Source organism: Dama dama, chromosome 1 (genome assembly GCF_033118175.1).
Source record: "Dama dama isolate Ldn47 chromosome 1, ASM3311817v1, whole genome shotgun sequence".
Lineage (NCBI taxonomy): Eukaryota > Metazoa > Chordata > Mammalia > Artiodactyla > Cervidae > Dama > Dama dama.
The window spans coordinates 79,267,540-79,286,031 of record NC_083681.1 but is presented as its reverse complement, the minus strand read 5'-3'; the positions used below and the strand labels follow the sequence as shown (position 1 = coordinate 79,286,031).

The window sequence follows — 18,492 nt, the reverse complement described above, 5'->3', positions numbered from 1 at the left end:
TGACCCAGGAATTGAACACAGGTCTCCTGCATTGCAGGCAGATTCTTTACCATCTGAGCTACAAGGAAGATCATGAAAGTTATAACTATTCATTTAAGATGTTTTGGGGAGAATATATAAACAAAAATATAAAATTAAGCATTTTAATAATCTCAATAGCCACCACTATCTCATGTTATTTTACTGTATTTCTGTCAACATAATTTCCTAGAAACAAATGTTTTTATTTTACTTATATGTGTATTGTTCATACTTTTTTCCTAATTAAAAATCAACTGTGAAAACTTTTGGTAATATTTATTTTATATGTGTGTGTGTGTTAGTTGCTTAGTCATGTCTGACTCTTTGCAACCCCATAGACTCTAGCCCACCAGACCCCTCCATCCATGGGATTCTCCAGGCAAGAACACTGGAGTGGGTTGCCATTTCATTCTCCAAAAGGAACTATAGAAAGAAAGAAAGTGAAGTCGCTCAGTCGTGTCCAACTCTTTGCGACTCCATGGACTGTAGCCTACCAGGTTCCTCCATCCATGGAATTTTCGAGGCAAGAGTACTGGAGTGGGTTGCCAAGTCCTTCTCCATATTTTTATATGACATTATACATATTTCCTTGATGCTAGGTATGATTGAAGGAAAAAAGGAAAAGAAGATGAGAAAGTAGTAGATGAGATGATTAGGTAGCATCTCTGACTCAATGGACATGAGTTCAAGCAAAATCTGGGAGATAGCAGAGGACTTAGGAGTCTGGTATTCTGCAGTCCACGGGGTTGCAAAGAGTTGGACATAACTTAGCAACTGAACAGCAAAAACAGCATACACATAATTATTTTATTTCAATGAATGTTATTTATTGAAATTTAATTGACTACATAGAAAATTCTACTTCTTGGTTGGTGAACAAAGAAGTGAGTCTAGTCCTTCCTTGATGTAACAAAAATGTCTTGAATGTTAAAAATACTAAAAGTAATCAAAAAATGGGGGATTTAGCGACGGTTTGAAGGAAGTTAGTCCAGATATCATAAGATATATATCAATTGCTACATTTCACATTACACATTCACCATAAGTGCAGCATAGACAAAGTCATGAAACTGCCTCTTTTTTACTTCTTAAAAGAGGGACTGAGTTTGCTTTTAACACGCCTTGTGGAAAGACATGAAGACCGAAATGGAGTGAATGTGCTAACACAAAACACACACGTGTACACAAACACAAACAGATACTTTAGAGTTTACTCTGAAGACTGACTATCCTAAAAGTCGTTTCATTCTCCTTTTGTACCTACTGTTCTTCATCACTCCTGCATAGCTTACTCTCCTTGACTGCTCTTATGGTCTATTGTGTCCTAACTCATTCCACTGTACTCTAAAATTGATTTCATATTTTGCTTATATTTCATCTCTTATCAAAGATGGCAAGTATTTTTCCTGTTTTTTCTTATACTAATAAATTTATAGCACATAGAAATGTGAATGGCACATAGAAGTTATTCTCTAAATATCTAAACTCTTGTGCTTGTTTTCCCCCTTTGCAAACAGAAAAAATGAGGTATAAAGTCCTTAACCTAATTTGTAGAAATCACATTGACACTGATCATTACGAAAAGATGCTAAATAGTTTTCTCCACATCTTCTGTAGTGCATATTTTACATCTTTGTTTCTTAGGCTATAAATCAAAGGATTCAACATGGGAATAACAAGAGTGTAGAATATAGACGCCACTTTATCAGTGTCAAAGGAATGACTGGACTTGGGTTTCACATACATAAATGTCAAAGTGCCATAGAACACGGTGACCACTGTCAGGTGGGATCCACAGGTGGAAAAAGCCTTCCGCCTACCTTCCGCAGATTTCATCCTGAGAATAGCTGCAAGGATGAGCAGGTAAGACACAAGAACTATCATAAGGGTGAAAATCAAATTAAAAGCTGAGAAAATCATTATCATGAGTTCAATCTCATGTGTGTCTGAGCAAAGCAAAGATAACAAGGGGAAATTGTCACAGTAGAAATGATTGATGATATTATAGCCACAGAAGAATGAATTAAAAAGCTTTATGGTGATCAACAGAGACACAAATGTGCTATAGACATAAAGAATTGCCACCAGCACTTTACACACCCTTTGTGACATGATGACTGTGTAGAGCAGAGGGTTACAAATGGCCACATAGCGATCATAAGACATTGTCGCCAGAATAAAAAGTTCATTAATAATGAACATGATGAAGAAACCCATCTGTGTAGCACACAAATAATAGGAGATTTTATTCTGATCCACAACAAAATTTACCAACATTTTGGGTCCTACGGCTGTTGAATAACCGAGATCACTAAGAGCCAGATGTCTAAGAAAGAAGTACATGGGTGTCTGTAGCCTGGAGTCCACCTTAGTGAGGATGACCATGCCCAAGTTGCCCACCACGGAGATCACGTAGATGATGAGGAAGAGCCCAAACAGTGGAGCCTGCAGCTCGGGGCAGTCTGTGATTCCCATGAGGATGAATTCACTCAGCACGGTTCTGTTGTGTTCTTCCATTTTATCAAAAAACATATGCTGGGTAGAGACCTCAGAATAGTAAATAGTGTTATGTTTTAAATCCTGGTGATTTTTTTAGCATTCAAAGTTAATATAAATATAATAAATTGAATTTTAAATTCTATTAAAATGACTGCCTCCTGGAAGTAAAGCATACATTTATAGAAATGAAAATGGTTACAGAGATAGCAATACCGTTGGAGAGAGGGCTAAGTTTGTCATTTTCCAATGGGAAAAATGAGTTCCCCAAAGAGCATTCAATAATACCTTGAGACATTTTGATTGTCACCAATGGAGGAAGCGTGCTGCTGGCTTCAAATGGTTATAGTCCAGTGACAATTCTAAATATGATACTGTATTATGGTAGCCCCCAACCAGAAAGAATTATGATGCTTCCCTTGTGGCTCAGATGGTAAAGAATCTGCCAGCAATGCAGCAGGCCTGGGTTCAATCCCTGAGTCAGGAAGATCTCCTGGAGAAGGGAATGGCTACCCACTCCAGTATTCTTGCCTGGAGAATTCCATAAACGGAGGAGCCTGGTGGTTAGAGTCCATGGGATCACAAAGGGCCTACCGACAGATACTTTCACTTTTACAGGCTCTCCTGGTAGCTCAGATGATAAACAATCTGCCTGCAATGCAGGAGACCCTGGTTCAATTCCTGGATTGGAAAAATCCCTGGAGAAGTTATAGATGAACCACTCCACTTTTCTTGGGCTTCTCTGGTGGTTCAAATGGTAAAGAATCCGCTTGCAATTCAGGAGACCTGGGTTTGATCCCTGGGTTGGGAAGATTCCTTGGAGAAGGGAACAGCTACCCATTCCAGTATTTTGGCCTGGAGAATTCCATGAACAGAGGATCTTGGCAAGCTACAGTCTATGGGGTTGCAAAGAACTGGTCACAACTGAGCAACTTTCCCTTCACTCAAATGCCAAATGGCTATTTTTGGCAAACATTGACACATGTGTAGTTATATATAGATTGACATAAAAGTAGATAAAGGAAGCAGAAAGGAAAAGTACTGACATAACCTTTATTACTTGACAACTTTTTTATTATATATTATATGCTCTCAATTCTGTAACTATAAACCTTAATTCGTAAGCTTTCTCAGATGCAAGCATGCTCTCATATGTACAATCGTGTCAGTTGGTTCAGGTGTCTGGCACACATTACAATGCCCCTGCATCCATGCAGCTGTGATTCTTTTGTACTTTACTGTACAGCAGTTTGTACTGTAAGACAGCATCTTTATTTCTATCCCAGGATATCCGGAAGCAAGTGTACAAACAATGGTGATGGGTGCTATAAACCTATTACAGCTCAGTACCAGATAGTCAATTGCATTAGTTGGGGACCTAGGGTAACTTTGCTGATGAAAAGAGAAAGTGTTAGCTCCTCAGTCCTGTCTGACTCTTTGTGACCCCGTGGACTATGGTCCACAGTCTCCTCTGTTCATGGGATTCTCCAGGCAGGAATACTGGAATGAACTGCCATTCCCTTCTCCAGGGGATCTTCCAGACCCAGGGATCAAACCCCGGTCTCCTGCATTACAGGCATGTTCTTTACCATCTGAGACACAAGGAACCCTGCAGACAAATCAAACGCGCAAACATGCTCTAGGAAGGAAACCTGTTATTATGTAGAGGATTTACTGTAATTATAATTATACTTGCATAATTACAATCATATAGTATAACATAGTTATGTATGAATTACATACATTTTTAAAATCCTATTTACAGTTGTGTGTGGACACATTTAGTAGCCCTTGTATTCAAGCATATTTATGTGAAAGACCTTATGTCTACTGATAGTACAAGATGAAATGATTAATACTCGACTAATATTAGACAGAGGTGTAAATGTAAAGAAATTCTATCAGAACATATTAGACATTTGTTTTCATATAAGGAATTTTCTAAGAAATATACATAGGTTGATATAATCTCTGTTATTCCTATATTTTGGTATATACAAAGGAATAATTTGGCAAGTGTAAATTTTGTGAATACCTTTATATACATCAGCAAAATCAACTGTTTCTTGCAGGGTTGCTGTGAAGACAATCAAAAATAAAATATTTCAAGATATTCATGGTACCTGAAATATCCTCAAAATCAATTACATAGGAATTTTTGTTGTTTGTTTTCAACTTCTTAGTAGAGACAACAGTTTATCATGATTATCATGATGATCAATTGGCTGAATACCTGTGTTCAGGTAACAGGTCCCAGTGTACATCACTGTGACCCAACTCTCTGACCACAAGGGGACCATCACTTCTTTTGAATAATTTATGGACTACCTTACCTCATATATGCAATGTATATTTACCTGAAATTTAGCACATTTCTTCTATATTTTCAATATAGCTAGTGAGAGGGTAACAGGAAGGAAGGCCAGGGGTCTCCAAATGGAGGAAAGAGGCTGCAAGTGCCAGACATTTTTCTCTCTTTTAAGTGGCAGGAGGAAAGAAACTACCGATATTTTTTTCCTTCTCTATATGAATTGAAAAGAAGGTTTCTCTTAAAATGTTGTGTTCCAGGACACCTGGTTTCACCTGAAGCTAACTATTCTCAAACCTTGAGTTAACCAATACATTTTTTCTTATGGAAATGTTTGTCTTAAGCTATGTTAATGTGCCCCAGACTCTGACTTCAAGTTCCCCCAAATGGCTCAGAACCTACTTGACAAACCAGTATGTTATACTCAGGTATTGTTCCCCTAATCTATGTAAACAAAACTATTTGTATGGTAATCTGCCCTTCTACAAGATTCAAGTCAATTGTCTTACAGCCTGGGATGAATTACCTGGTGCCATTCTGAGTTTTAAGACATTCCTTTCATTTCTTTAACAGACTGCTAGTGACTATATAACATCCAGCTGAAGACGATGCCTGCCCTCTTCTGATGCCTGTGTCAGAAGCTTCCTCTATCTCCTTTATACTTTAATAAAACTGTATTACACAAAAGCTCTGAGTGATCCTGCCTTTTCTCTGGCCCCAGATTGAATTCATCTCCTCCGGAGGCCAAGAATCCTGGCGTCTTATCATTCAGCAAGAACCTTTCATCTTAGGGGCTTGTCCGGGATCCTTCAGGACAAGAGGGGAGCTAACAATTCCAGCCTCACTCCTTTGAACTGTATCCTGAAAAACTGGGATAGATTTGATCCCCAGGACTTAAATAAGACACACCTGGTCTTCCTATGTGATACTGCATGGCCGCGGTACCCACTGGAAGAAGGTGAACGGTGACCAGTTGGAGGGTTCTTAAGTATAATACTGTTTTACAATTAGACCAGTTCTGTAGAAAACGAGGGAAAAGTGATCTTAAAAGACAGATTTCTCACTCAGTCTGCTCCAGATATTCGCCGTAAGTTATAAAAATGGGCATATGGATCAAATCTGTCTTTAGGTAATCTGTTACAACTGGCTCAGACAGTCTATTATGGTAGGGAATATGAGGAAAAGAAAGAAAGGCAGAGAAAGACAAAGGAACAGGCAGAAGCCTACTCAATGACTATGAAAACCGTCTTTAAGCAGCCTGAGAGAAATGCCCAGAGAGACCCAGGTGAAAAGGGATGGGCTTGCTATTGCTGTGGAAAGGAGGGGCACCTCAAGCGGGATTGCCCTCAGGCATCTAAGCCGCCCCCAGCTCCTTGTCGGGTCTGCAAAGGACCACACTGGAGGAGAGACTGCCCCCAGAGGCGTAGGTTTCAGGGGTCTGACTCTCAAGACAATCAGAACTGAAGGTGCCCAGGGGTCCCCACACAAGCCCCCGTCCTAATTACACGTGAGGAACCCCGGGTATTGATAACGGTGGGAGGCCAATCCGTCGATTTCCTTTTAGATACTGGGGCAACTTACTCGTGCTTACTGAAGCCCCTGGCCCACTTTCTTCCCCATCCGCTTCCGTAATGGAACTGTCTGGATGAGCCAAAAGGTATTATTTCAGTTATTCTCTATCTTGCAACTGGGATTCTGAGCTATTTTCACATGACTTTCTGATCCTGCCAGAATCCCCCTCACCCCTTTTGGGGAGGGATATACTGAGCAAGGTCCATGCCTCCTTTTTCATGAATATGGAGCCCTCCCTTTCTCTCCCTTTAGTTGAACAAAATGTGAATCCTAGAGTATGGGCTGATGGAAAATCTGTGGGTCGAGCACAAAATGTTATTCCTGTGGTTGTCAAGCTCAAAGACCCGCACTTATTTCCACATAAGAAGCAGTATCCACTGAAACCTGAGGCTAGGGAAGGGTTAAAACCCATCATTGAGAATTTAAAGGAGCAGAGACTATTAATTCCCTGTAACAGTCCATGCAACACTCCTGTTTTGGGTATAAAGAAATCAAATGGTAAATGGAGACTAGTCCAAGATTTACAAATAATAAATGAGGCTGTGGTTCCTTTACACCCCGTGGTGCCTAATCCTTATACTCTATTGTCTGAAATTCCTGAACGAGCCAAATATTTTTGAGTAATTGATTTAAAAGATGCCTTCTATTCAGTGCCTTTGGCAGAGAAAAATCAATTTCTATTTGCCTTTGAAGACCCCACGCAGCCAGCTTCTCAGTTAACCTGGACAGTTTTGCCCCAGGGATTTCGTGACAGTCCTCACTTATTTGGACAAAGTTTGTCACGGGATCTACAAAACTTTAATAGCTCTGAAGCGGTAGTGTTACAATATGTAGATGATATTTTGCTCTGTGCTGAGACAGAGGAAGCTTGTTCATGAGCCTCAGAAGATTTCTTAAACTTTCTGGCAGGCTGCAGTTACAAGGCATCAAGAGAGAAGGCTCAGCTTTGTCAACAAGCTGTTAGATATCTGGGCCTAATCATCTCAGAAGGGAATGGGGCCATAGGCCCTGAGAGAATTAAACCTATACTAAACCATCCCCTACCTATGACTTTAAGACAATTGAGAAGATTTTTGGGAATCACAGGCTACTGTCATATTTGGATTCCGTGTTATGGGGAACTTTCCCGGCCTTTATATAAACTTATAATTGAAACTCAGCAGGCCCAAACCAACAAACTGGTTTGGTCTCCACATAATCAAAAGGATTTAAGGTTCTTCAGACTGCTCTCCTGCAAGCTCCCACTTTGAGCTTTCCCACAGGGTCAAAATTTAATTTGTTTGTCACTGAAAGAAAAGGTATGGCCTTGGGAGTTTTGACACAACCAGCAACGTATTGCTTATATAAGCAAAGAATTAGATGTAATTTCATGCAATTTCACTGCCTAAGAGTAATTGAGGTAGCGGCTTTATTAGCACCTGAAGCTTTAAATGGCAGAGAGTGAAGAGGAACTGAAAAGCCTCTTGATGAAAGTGAAAGAGGAGAGTGAAAAAGTTGGCTTAAAGCTCAACATTCAGAAAACTAAAATCATGGCATCTGGTCCCATCACCACATGGGAAATAGATGGGGAGACAGTGGAAACAGTGTCAGACTTTATTTTGGGGGGCTCCAAAATCACTGTGCATGGTGACTGTAGCCATGAAATTAAAAGACACTTACTCCTTGGAAGGAAAGTTATGACGAACCTAGACAGCTTATTGAAGAGTAGAGACATTACTTTGCCAACATAGGTCTGTCTGGTCAAGGCTATGGTTTTTCCAGTGGTCATGTATGGATGTGAGAGTTGGACTGTGAAGAAAGCTGAGCACCGAAAAATTGATGGTTTTGAACTATGGTGTTGGAGAAGACTCTTGAGAGTCCCTTGGACTGCAAGGAGATCCAACCAGTCCTTCCTAAAGGAGATAAGTCTTAGGTGTTCACTGGAAGGATTGATGCTGAAGCTGAAACTCCAATACTTTGGCCACCTCATGCGAAGAGTTGACTCATTGGAAAAGACCCTGATGCTGGCGGGGATTGGGGGCAGGAGGAGAAGGGGATGACAGAGGATGAGATGGCTGGATGGCATCACCGACTCGATGGGCATGAGTTTGAGTAAACTCCAGGAGTTGGTGATGGACAGGGAGGCCTGGCGTGCTGCGATTCATGGGGTTGCAAAGAGTCGGACAGGACTGAGCAACTGAACTGAACTGAACTGAACTGAAGCTTTAAAAATAATTAATGGATGAAACCTTACTGTACTGACTTCTCATGATGTAAGTGGAATCTTAAATTCTAAGGTTCGTATTTGGGTGACAGACAGTAGACTTCTTAAATATCAGTCATTTTTGTTAAAAGGACCAGCAACTAAGCTCAAAGTTTTTGGAAATTTAAATCCTGCCACTTTCCTTTCTGAGAAGAAAAGTGATACACCTGATCACGATTGTTCCCAATTCCTAACTTTAATCTCTGCAGCTAGGGGAAGATCTAATGGATACCCCATTAGATAATCCTGACACGGAAATATTTACAGATGGCAGTTCTTTTGTTCGGGATGGAAAGCATAAAGCAGGTTATGCCATGGTGACTGCTGAACAGGTTTTAGAAGCAAAATCTACCCCCCCAGGGAACCAGTGCCCAGTTGGCGGAGCTTGTGGCTCTGGCCCGAGCTCTAGAGTTAAGCAAAGGGCAGCGAGTAAATATCTACACTGATTCTAAGTATGCTTATTTGACTTTGCATGCTCATGCTGCAATACGGAAAGAAAGGAAGTTTAAAACAGCAACAGGAGGACCTATTAAGCACTTCAGAGAGATTGAGAGACTTGTAACTGCTAACCCTAGAGAATTAACTAGTTATGTAACTCAACTCTCAGCTTTTCAACAGGCGTTAACAGAACGCCGGGAGACGACTCCTGACCCAGCCTCTGAATCCAGCAAGCCTCTATTTGAGCCAGGAACCGAGGTCCTCATAAAAACATTGGGGTCTGGGGGCCCATCCCTCGAGCCCCTCTGGGAAGGCCCTTACCAGGATATTCTTTCTTCTCCCACAGCTGTCAAAGTCCCAGGAATTGATTCGTGGGTGCATCACACTAGAGTCAAGAGGTGGCACCCTGACCAGAATTAAGTGATGTCATTTTATGTCTTTACTTTCTGTGCTCTGACTTCGTACTTTTCAGATGGGCCTGATAATCTATGTGCGCCTACTTCTGTTGACTCCAGAAATCCTGAGTCTGCCGTTTGATCCTCAAGACAATGCCTTCCTGTCCTGAGCTCACTCCTATGCTACATTCCACAACTGGTCTGACTGCAGGGTCTGCGGAGCACTCCCCTCTTCATCAGTGGAAAGCATTCCATGGTGGACATCTCCACTTCAAGAAAAGGACTTTCTCCAAGTCTGCGAATACCTTCGACAACAATCACATGTGATGCCTCTTCTTCGTCTGACGACATCTAACAACCCTAAAATGGACTGGTGTAACACTTTGTAACTTAACTATAGACATAACGTGACTTTTAATTTTGATTATACATTGTCTCGGTTTAATGACTATTTTGCTGCACATAAGACAAATAGGTCTAGATCTGACGGCTTTTTACCTGACGTTTATCAAATATGGGATGAGGTTATATGGTTAACTCCTGAAAAAGGATGTCTAATATCTACTGCCCCTATATGCTGGGAACAAACAGGGTCATCCCCAAAAGTTAGCCAACAACTTAATTACGATGATTGGAAACAACTGGGATTTTTGCCTCAGGAAATATGTAACGTAATCATTCCCGTGTTTTCCAACCCCAGTTCAGGACCTCCCTTTGTCTGGCCAGGCACTAATTGGGACTGGATATCTCAGTCACGCTGGCTTGCTCCAAATGGGACTTATTGGATATGTGGCTCTTACCTGTGGCTTGGCTTCCACCTGGCTGGATAGGGAGATGCACCCTGGGTCTAGCCTTTACTCACGGCTTTATATTTTCAGAGCTTCCAGAGAAGCCTGCTAATTTACCCCACCTTAAACCTCGGTGGGCGAGGTCTGTATTTCACTGGTGTGATTATTTGGCTGCAGTGTTTGTCCGCTCTTTGGGAACTACAGATGTTATGCTACGAGTGGATGCTTGGACTAATTTTACTCAACACGCATTACAAGATTCTCAAAAAGCTATTTAGCTCTTAATGCTGAACAAGCACAAATTAGAAAGGTGGTTTTACAAAACAGATTGGCTTTAGATATTCTGACAGCTATGCAAGAAGGAACTTGTGCCATCATTCATACTCAATGCTGCACATAGATACCTGATATGAGCACTAATGTTACTCATTTTACTAAACACATGAACAAGACGACTGGGGCCATGGATACTCCTGAAGCCTCACTCGCCTCACTTTGGGAGACGTTAACTAGTTCCCCATGGTGGAAAACTATCTTAACTACAATAATTCTGATTGTTTTGTTTTTGCTCTTTGCTCCCTGCATCTCTAACTGTGTAACTGGATTTGTTTCTAGTCGCATGAAAGCTTTCAAGTTACAAATGGTTGCTCAAACTCCTGCTATCACTGCAGCTTCTTCTGACTACTATTTGGGGCCCCTGGATCAGACATCCTCAGTATGAGGATTAGGAGAGTATGTTGCCTCACCAATTTAGGGACAACACTCCTTGTCAGCTCGGAAGCAGTTGTGGAATGAGAACGACGCCCCTTTTCCCTAGGCAACATAATTCTCCTAAAAGAAAAGGGGGGAATGAGAGGGTAACAGGCAGGAAGTCCAGGGGTCTCCAAATGGAGGAAAGAGGCTGCAAGTGCTGGACATTTTTATCTCTCTTAAGCGCAGGAGGAAACAAACTAGCGATATTTTTTCTTCTCTATACAAATTGAAAAGAAGGTTTCTTTTAAAATGCTGTGTTACCATGACACCTGGTTTCACCTGAAGCTAACTATTCTCAAACCTTGAGTTAACCAATACATTTTTTCTTATGGAAATGTTTGTCTTAAGCTATGTTAATGTGCCCCAGACTCTGTCTTCAAGTTCCGCCAAATGGCTTAGAACCTACTTGACAAACCAGTATGTTATACTCAGGTATTGTTCCCCTAATCTATGTAAACAAAACTATTTGTATGGTAATCTGCCCTTCTACAAGATTCAAGTCAATTGTCTTACAGCCTGGGATGAATTACCTGGTGCCATTCTGAGTTTTAAGACATTCCTTTCATTTCTTTAACAGACTGCTAGTGACTATATAACATCCAGCTGAAGATGATGCCTGCCCTCTTCTGATGCCTATGTCAGAAGCTTCCTCTATCTCCTTTATACTTTAATAAAACTGTATTACACAAAAGCTCTGAGCGATCCAGCCTCGTCTCTGGCCCCAGATTGAATTCATCTCTTCTGGAGGCCAAGAATCCTGGCATCTTATCGTTCAGCAACAACCTTTCACTAGCATATTCCACGTTGTGTGTAACATGTAATATATATTTTGTCAAGAAGGAACCAAAGATATTGTAAGGAAATTGAGCAAATTGAGAGAAAATGATGTCACTGGAATTTGTTTTATATAATGAAATTTTATAAACATTACTTTTGGATAAACACATTTTCTACCTTATATAAAAAATAAGTTTTAAATCACTATATTACACAATAGTATACTGGCAAAATAAAATGCATGTATGTGTTAGTTGCTCAGCCATGTCTGACTCTGCAACCCTGTGGACTGGAATCCACCAGGCTTTTCTGTCCGTGGGACTCAAGGCAAGGATCCTGGAGTGGTTTACCATGCCCTTCTCAAGGGTATCTTCCAGACGCAGGGGTCAAACCCAGGCCTCCCACATTGCTGGTAGATTCTCTATTATCTAAGCAACCAGGGTCTACCCTTTTATATATACTCCTTGCTGCCCCATGAACTGTAGCCCATCAGGCTCCTTCGTCATGTAATTTCCTAATTATAAACAAAATAGTGGTGTCAGGAGTTTCTGAATTTTAATAATTCAAAAAAATATTTTGTTAAAAAATAAAAATATTTTATAATGTTAAATTATAAATATATTTATAGGAAATAAACACATCTCAAATAAATCTTGTGTACAAGGCTGTGAGCTTCTGATACCATGTCCTTGTGTACATTAATTTCTTATGTCAGAAATACTTAGCTACACTTAATTTTTTTATTTAATGAAAGAAGGCATATATATCTTGTTTAGGTGCAATTTTGAAAGGCTAAGCAATAAATAATTACACTGGCAAGTGCTGATTTTCCTTTAAGATAATTAAGGACTTATTCTTATAATAAGAAAAGCTTATTCTTAACAGCATCAGAATTGTATGAAAAGCATCACATTACTTTTTCATATTTGCTATCTGTGTTGATTATCTGATGATTCGTTTTTGAAATCATGGTCTGTGAAAATTATGTGTTTTCTGTCTGATTCCAGTGGAAACATGCTGTACATTATATCATTACCATAACATTAGGCAGTCAAAGTCCCCTAGGCTCCAAAATTAATTTTCACATCTCAATGCAAGGGGGAAATCCCCATTTTTCTCATCAAAAGATCAGGAAAAAAAATTATGTATTAATTTAAATGTTCATTAAATATACAATTTTTGAGAGGAGACTAAGAAACACTCAGAATCAATAACTAAAGATTTGGAAAGACAATAACCTGAAAATTGACTACTGGACACTTAATAATTCTATATATATATATGTATATATATATATATATATGTATATATATATATATATATATATATATGTATATATAATTTCTTACTCTTTAGACTGTCTTATCTCTCAGTTTTGTTCTTTCTTATTTGAATTGTTGTGCTGAAAAGGCTTTTAAGAGTCCCTTGGACTGAATGGAAATCAAACCAATCAACCCTAAAGGAAACAAACCCTGAATATTCAATGGAAGGACTGATGCTGAATCTGAAACAACACCTTGGCCACCTGATGCAAAGAGCTGACTCATTGGAAAAAATGCTGATGCTGGGAAAGATTGAAGGCAAAAGAAGAAGAGGGTGGCAGAGTATGAGATAGCTGACTAGTATCACCATCTCAATGGACATGAATGTGAGCAAACTCCAGGAGATAGCTAAGGACAGAGAAGCCTTACATGCTGCAGTCCATGGGATCGCAAACAGTTGGATACAACTTAGCAACTGAAGAACAAATACATATATTGAAGTCTTGATATAAAACATAAATATTACATAAACATTGTGGCACTGATGTTTCAAAGGTTGTCATCAGCACCGGTGAAAATATTTGTACATTAATCTAAATAAAAAGGGGAGCAGTCCTGTTCTTCTTGTGCATTATCAATAACAGGATGCACATAGAAGTCAACCAGAAATCTTGGTATTTTAATATGCTTGGTTATAGAATAAGTGCCCTACAGTGAATTACCAAAATACTTGAATATTGGTAAAATATGATACCACATGAAGTATACTATCTGATTACCTGTCACAAAAGTTGTGTCTTGATTCCTCCATGTGTTTCAGAATATGCGTAGTGAGAGCAATTTACAGAAACTTTTTCACTCTCTGTGTCTCTCCCTGAGGAGATGCTAAGCAATTTTGTGATTGTCCCTGAGGCATTGGAAACCTTAATGGAAACTAGGGAGTAGATGTGTTTATTACTAGTCCAGAATAATTTGTATTCCCCCAAAATGAGAAAGATTTAGTTGTGTGTTTTTCATTCTATATTTACTCTTAGTTCACTTCCTATTGATTCTGTTTCTCTGGTGTACTCTAATCCCACCAGATAGGGATCAGGTATAATGCATTTTACCTATACAACAAGCCTGTCAGTATTCCCTTCATTCTGTAATGGTCTCCTCAAGTGGGTGACGCAAAGGGGATCTTTTGTGTCTTGTTGTGTTACATAAAATATGTAAATAAACTAAAAATAATAGTACATTGTGCATGTGTAAAATGTTTTCTTTCATATTTCTTTCATCTTATTTTTTAATACAGGGGATTATTCTTTTAATTGGTGTGCTGTGCTTAGTCACTTCAGATATGCAGATGACACCACCCTTATGGCAGAAAGTAAAGAGGAACTAAAAAGCCTCTTGATGAAAGCAAGAGAGGAGAGTGAAAAAGTTGGCTTAAAACTTAGCATTCAGAAAACTAAGGTCATGACATCTGGTCCCATCACTTCATGGCAAATAGATGGGGAAACAATGGAAGCAGTGAGAGACTTTCTTTATTGGGGCTCTAAAATCACTGCAGATGGTGACTTCAGTCATTAAATTAAAAGACACTTGCTCCTTGGAAGAAAAGTTATGATCAACCTAGACAGCTTATTAAAAAGCAGAGACATTCCTCTGCTGACAAATGTCCATCTAGTTAAAGCTACGGTTTTTCCATTAGTCATGTATGTATGTGAGAGTTGGACTATAAAGAAAGCTGAGCGCTGAAGAATTGATGCTTTTGAACTGTGGTGTTGGAGAAGTCTCTTGAGAGTCCCTTGAACTGCAAGGAGATCCAACCAATCCATCCTAAAGGAAACCAGTCCTGAATATTCATTGGAAAGACTGACGCTGAAAACTCCAATACTTTGGCCCCCTGATACGAAGAACTAACTCATTTGAAAGACCCTGATTCTGGGAAAGATTGAAAGCAGGAGGAAAAGGGGATGAAGAGGATGAGATGGATGGATGGCATCATGGATTCAATGCATATGAGTTTGAGTAAACCCAGGAGTTGCCGCTGGACAGGGAGGCCTTGCTTGCTGCAGTCCATGGGGTCGCAAAGAGATGGAGATGACTGAACAACTGCTCTGAACTGTGTCTATAGAATATCCACTGAAACTTCATGGACTTTGCATTAAATCTATAGATCACTTTAGAGAGAACTAGGAGTTTTACCACATTTAGTCTTCTAAGTCTAAACTAAATATGTTTAACATCTCATTTTGATCATCTTTCATTTTGCTAATCACTATAATGGGTGAATTTAATTCTGATGATCATTATATCTACTACTGTGGGCAGGAATCCCTTAGAAAAAATGAAGTAGCCATCATGGTCAACAAAAGTGTCTGAAATGCAGTACTTGGATGCAATCTCAAAAATGACAGAATGATCTCTGTTCGTTTCCAAGGCAAACCATTCAATATCATGGTAATCCAAACCTATGCCCCAACCAGTAACACTGAAAAAGGTGAAGTTGAATGGTTCTATGAAGACATACAAGAGCTTTTAGAACTAACACCCCAAAAATATGTCATTTTCATTATTGGGGAGTGGAATGCAAAGGTCGGAAGTCAAGAAACACCTGGAGTAACAGGCAAAGTTGGCCGTGGAGTATGGAATGAAGCAGGGCAAAGGCTAATAGAGTTTTGCCAAGAGAACACACTGGTCATAGCAAACACCCTCTTCCAATGAGGAGAGAAGACTCTACACATGGACATCACCAGATGGCCAACACCAAAATCAGACTGATTATATTCTTTGCAGCCAAAGATGGAGAAGCTCTATACAGTCAGCAAAAACAAGATCAGGAGCTGACTGTGGCTCAGATCATGAACTCATTATTGCCAAATTCAGACTTAAACTGAAGAGAGTAGATATAACCACTAGACCATTTAGGTATGACCTAAATCAAATCCCTTATGACTATACATTGGAAGTGAGAAATAGATTTAAGGGATTAGATCTGACAGACAGAGTGCCTGATGAACTATGGACAGAGGTTCGTGACATTGTACAGGAGACAGGGATCAAGACCATCCCCATGGAAAAGAAATGCAAGTCATAAAGGTTGTCTGAGGAGGCCTTACAAATAGCTGTGAAAAGAAGAGAAGAGAAAAGCAAAGGAAAAAAGGAAAGATATTCTGATTTGAAAGCAGAGTTCCAAAGAATAGCCAGGAGAGATAAGAAAGCCTTCCTCAGTGATCAATGCAAAGAAATAGAGGAAAACAACAGAATGGGAAAGACTAGAGATCTCTTCGAGAAAATTAGAGATACCAAAGGAACATTTCATGCAAAGATGGGCTCAATAAAAGACAGAAATGGTATGGACCTAACAGAAGCAGAAGAAGAGGTGGCATGAATACACAGAAGTGTACAAAAAAGATCTTCACGACCCAGATAATCACAGTGGTGTGATCACTCACCTAGAGCCAGACATCCTGGAATATGAAGCCAAGTGGGTCTTAGAAATCATCACTATGAAGAAAGCTAAGTGGATGTGATGGAATTTCAGTTGAGCTATTTCAAATCCTGAAAGATGATGCTGTGAAAGTGCTGCACTCAATATGCCAGCAAATTTGGAAAACTCAGCAGTGGCCACAAGACTGGAAAAGGTCAGTTTTCATTCCGATGCCTGAGAAAGACAATGCCAAAAAATGCTCAAACTACCGCACAATTGCACTCATCTCACACGCTAGTAAAATAATACTCAAAATTCTCCTAGCCAGGCTTCAGCAATACATGAACTGTGAACTTCCAGATATTCAAACTGGCTTTAGAAAAGGCAGAGGAACCAGAGATCAAATTGCCAACATCCGCTGGATCATTGAAAAAGCAAGAGAGTTCCAGAGAAACATTTATTTCTGCTTTATTGACTATGCCAAAGCTTCTGACTGTGTGGATCACAATAAACTTTGGAAAATACTGAAAGAGATGGGCATACTAGGCCACCTGACCTGCCTCTTGAGGAAACTGTATGCAGGTCAGAAGGCAAGAGTTAGAACTGGACATGGAACAACAGACTGTTTCCAAATAGGAAAAGGAGTACATCAAGGCTGTATATGGTCACCCTGCTTATTTAACTTATATGCAAAGTACATCATGAGAAACGCTGGGCTGGAAGAAGCACAAGCTGGAATCAAGATTGCCGGGAGAAATATCAGTAACCTCAGATATGCAGACGACACCACCCTTATGGCAGAAAGTAAAGAGGAACTAAAAAGCCTCTTGATGAAAGTGAAAGAAGAGAGTGAAAAAGTCGGCTTAAAGCTTAACGTTCAGAAAACTAAGATCATGGCATCTGGTCCCATCACTTCTTGGGGAATAGATGGGGAGACAGTGGAAACAGTGTCAGACTTTATATTTTTGGGCTCCAAAATCATTGCAGATGGTGATTGCAGCCATGAAATTAAAAGACGCTTAGTCTTTGGAAGGAAAGTTATGACCAACCTAGATAGCATATTAAAAAGCAGAGACATTACTTTGCCAACCAAGGTCTGTCTGGTAAAGGCTATGGTTTTTCCAGTGGTCATTTATGGATGTGAGAGTTGGACTGTGAAGAAAGCTGAGCACCAAAAAATTGATGCTTTTGAACTGTGGTGTGGAGAAGACTCCTGAGAGTCTCTTGGACTGCCAGGAGACCCAACCAGTCCATCCTAAGGGAAATCAGTCCTGGGTGTTCATTGGAAGGACTGATGTTGAAGCTGAAACTCCAATCCTTTGGCCACCTTATGAGAAGAGTTGACTCATTGGAAAAGACCCTGATGCTGCTAAAGATAGGGGACAGGAGGAGAAGGGGACGACAGAGGATGAGATGGCTGGATGTCATCACTGACTCGCTGGAATTGGGTTTGAGTAAATTCCGGGAGTTGGTGATGGACAGGGAGGCCTGGTGTGCTCCGATTCATGGGGTCGCAAAGCGTCAGAGATGACTGAGCGACTGAACTGAACTGATTTTGTACTTTTCAGTATACAGAACTTCTTAATTTTTTTCTTAGTTTCACAAAAGTATTTCACTACACTTGGGTGATTTCCATATTGTCTTAGTTTTTACCTAAGTATTCCATTGTACTTGAGGTGAATTAAGTGGTATGTATGTAAACATTTTTTAATATTAAACTTATGATGCTTTTCAGGGATAAGCTAGTCACTGATGTATTATTATTTATATATTTTGCTAGATTAAATCTGTTAAATTTTTGTTTAGAATATTTGAATATCTATTAAGATTTTTTAAAATTTTTCCCTTAATACCTTTGCCTGCTTTTCATACCATTGGAAAGCTTTGCTGAAAAAGTTGGAAAATGCAATATTTTTTGTTTTCTGAAAGAAAAGAAGAAAATCAGTTACTTCTTTTCCCTCCATATCAAGCAGAACACCCTAGTCATTGCACATGAACCTGGTTTGGGATTTGAGGGAGTTATTT

At 39.7% G+C, this 18,492-nt stretch overlaps 1 protein-coding gene across 1 annotated transcript; it reads right to left on the bottom strand.

Annotated features, from left to right (window-relative positions):
• Positions 1-1,596: 1,596 nt before the first annotated feature.
• On the bottom strand, positions 1,597-2,538 carry LOC133056299 (olfactory receptor 8K3-like). Its single transcript, XM_061141464.1, has one exon. The coding sequence runs from the start codon at positions 2,536-2,538 to the stop codon at positions 1,597-1,599; it is 942 nt and encodes a 313-aa protein (XP_060997447.1).
• Positions 2,539-18,492: the final 15,954 nt, after the last annotated feature.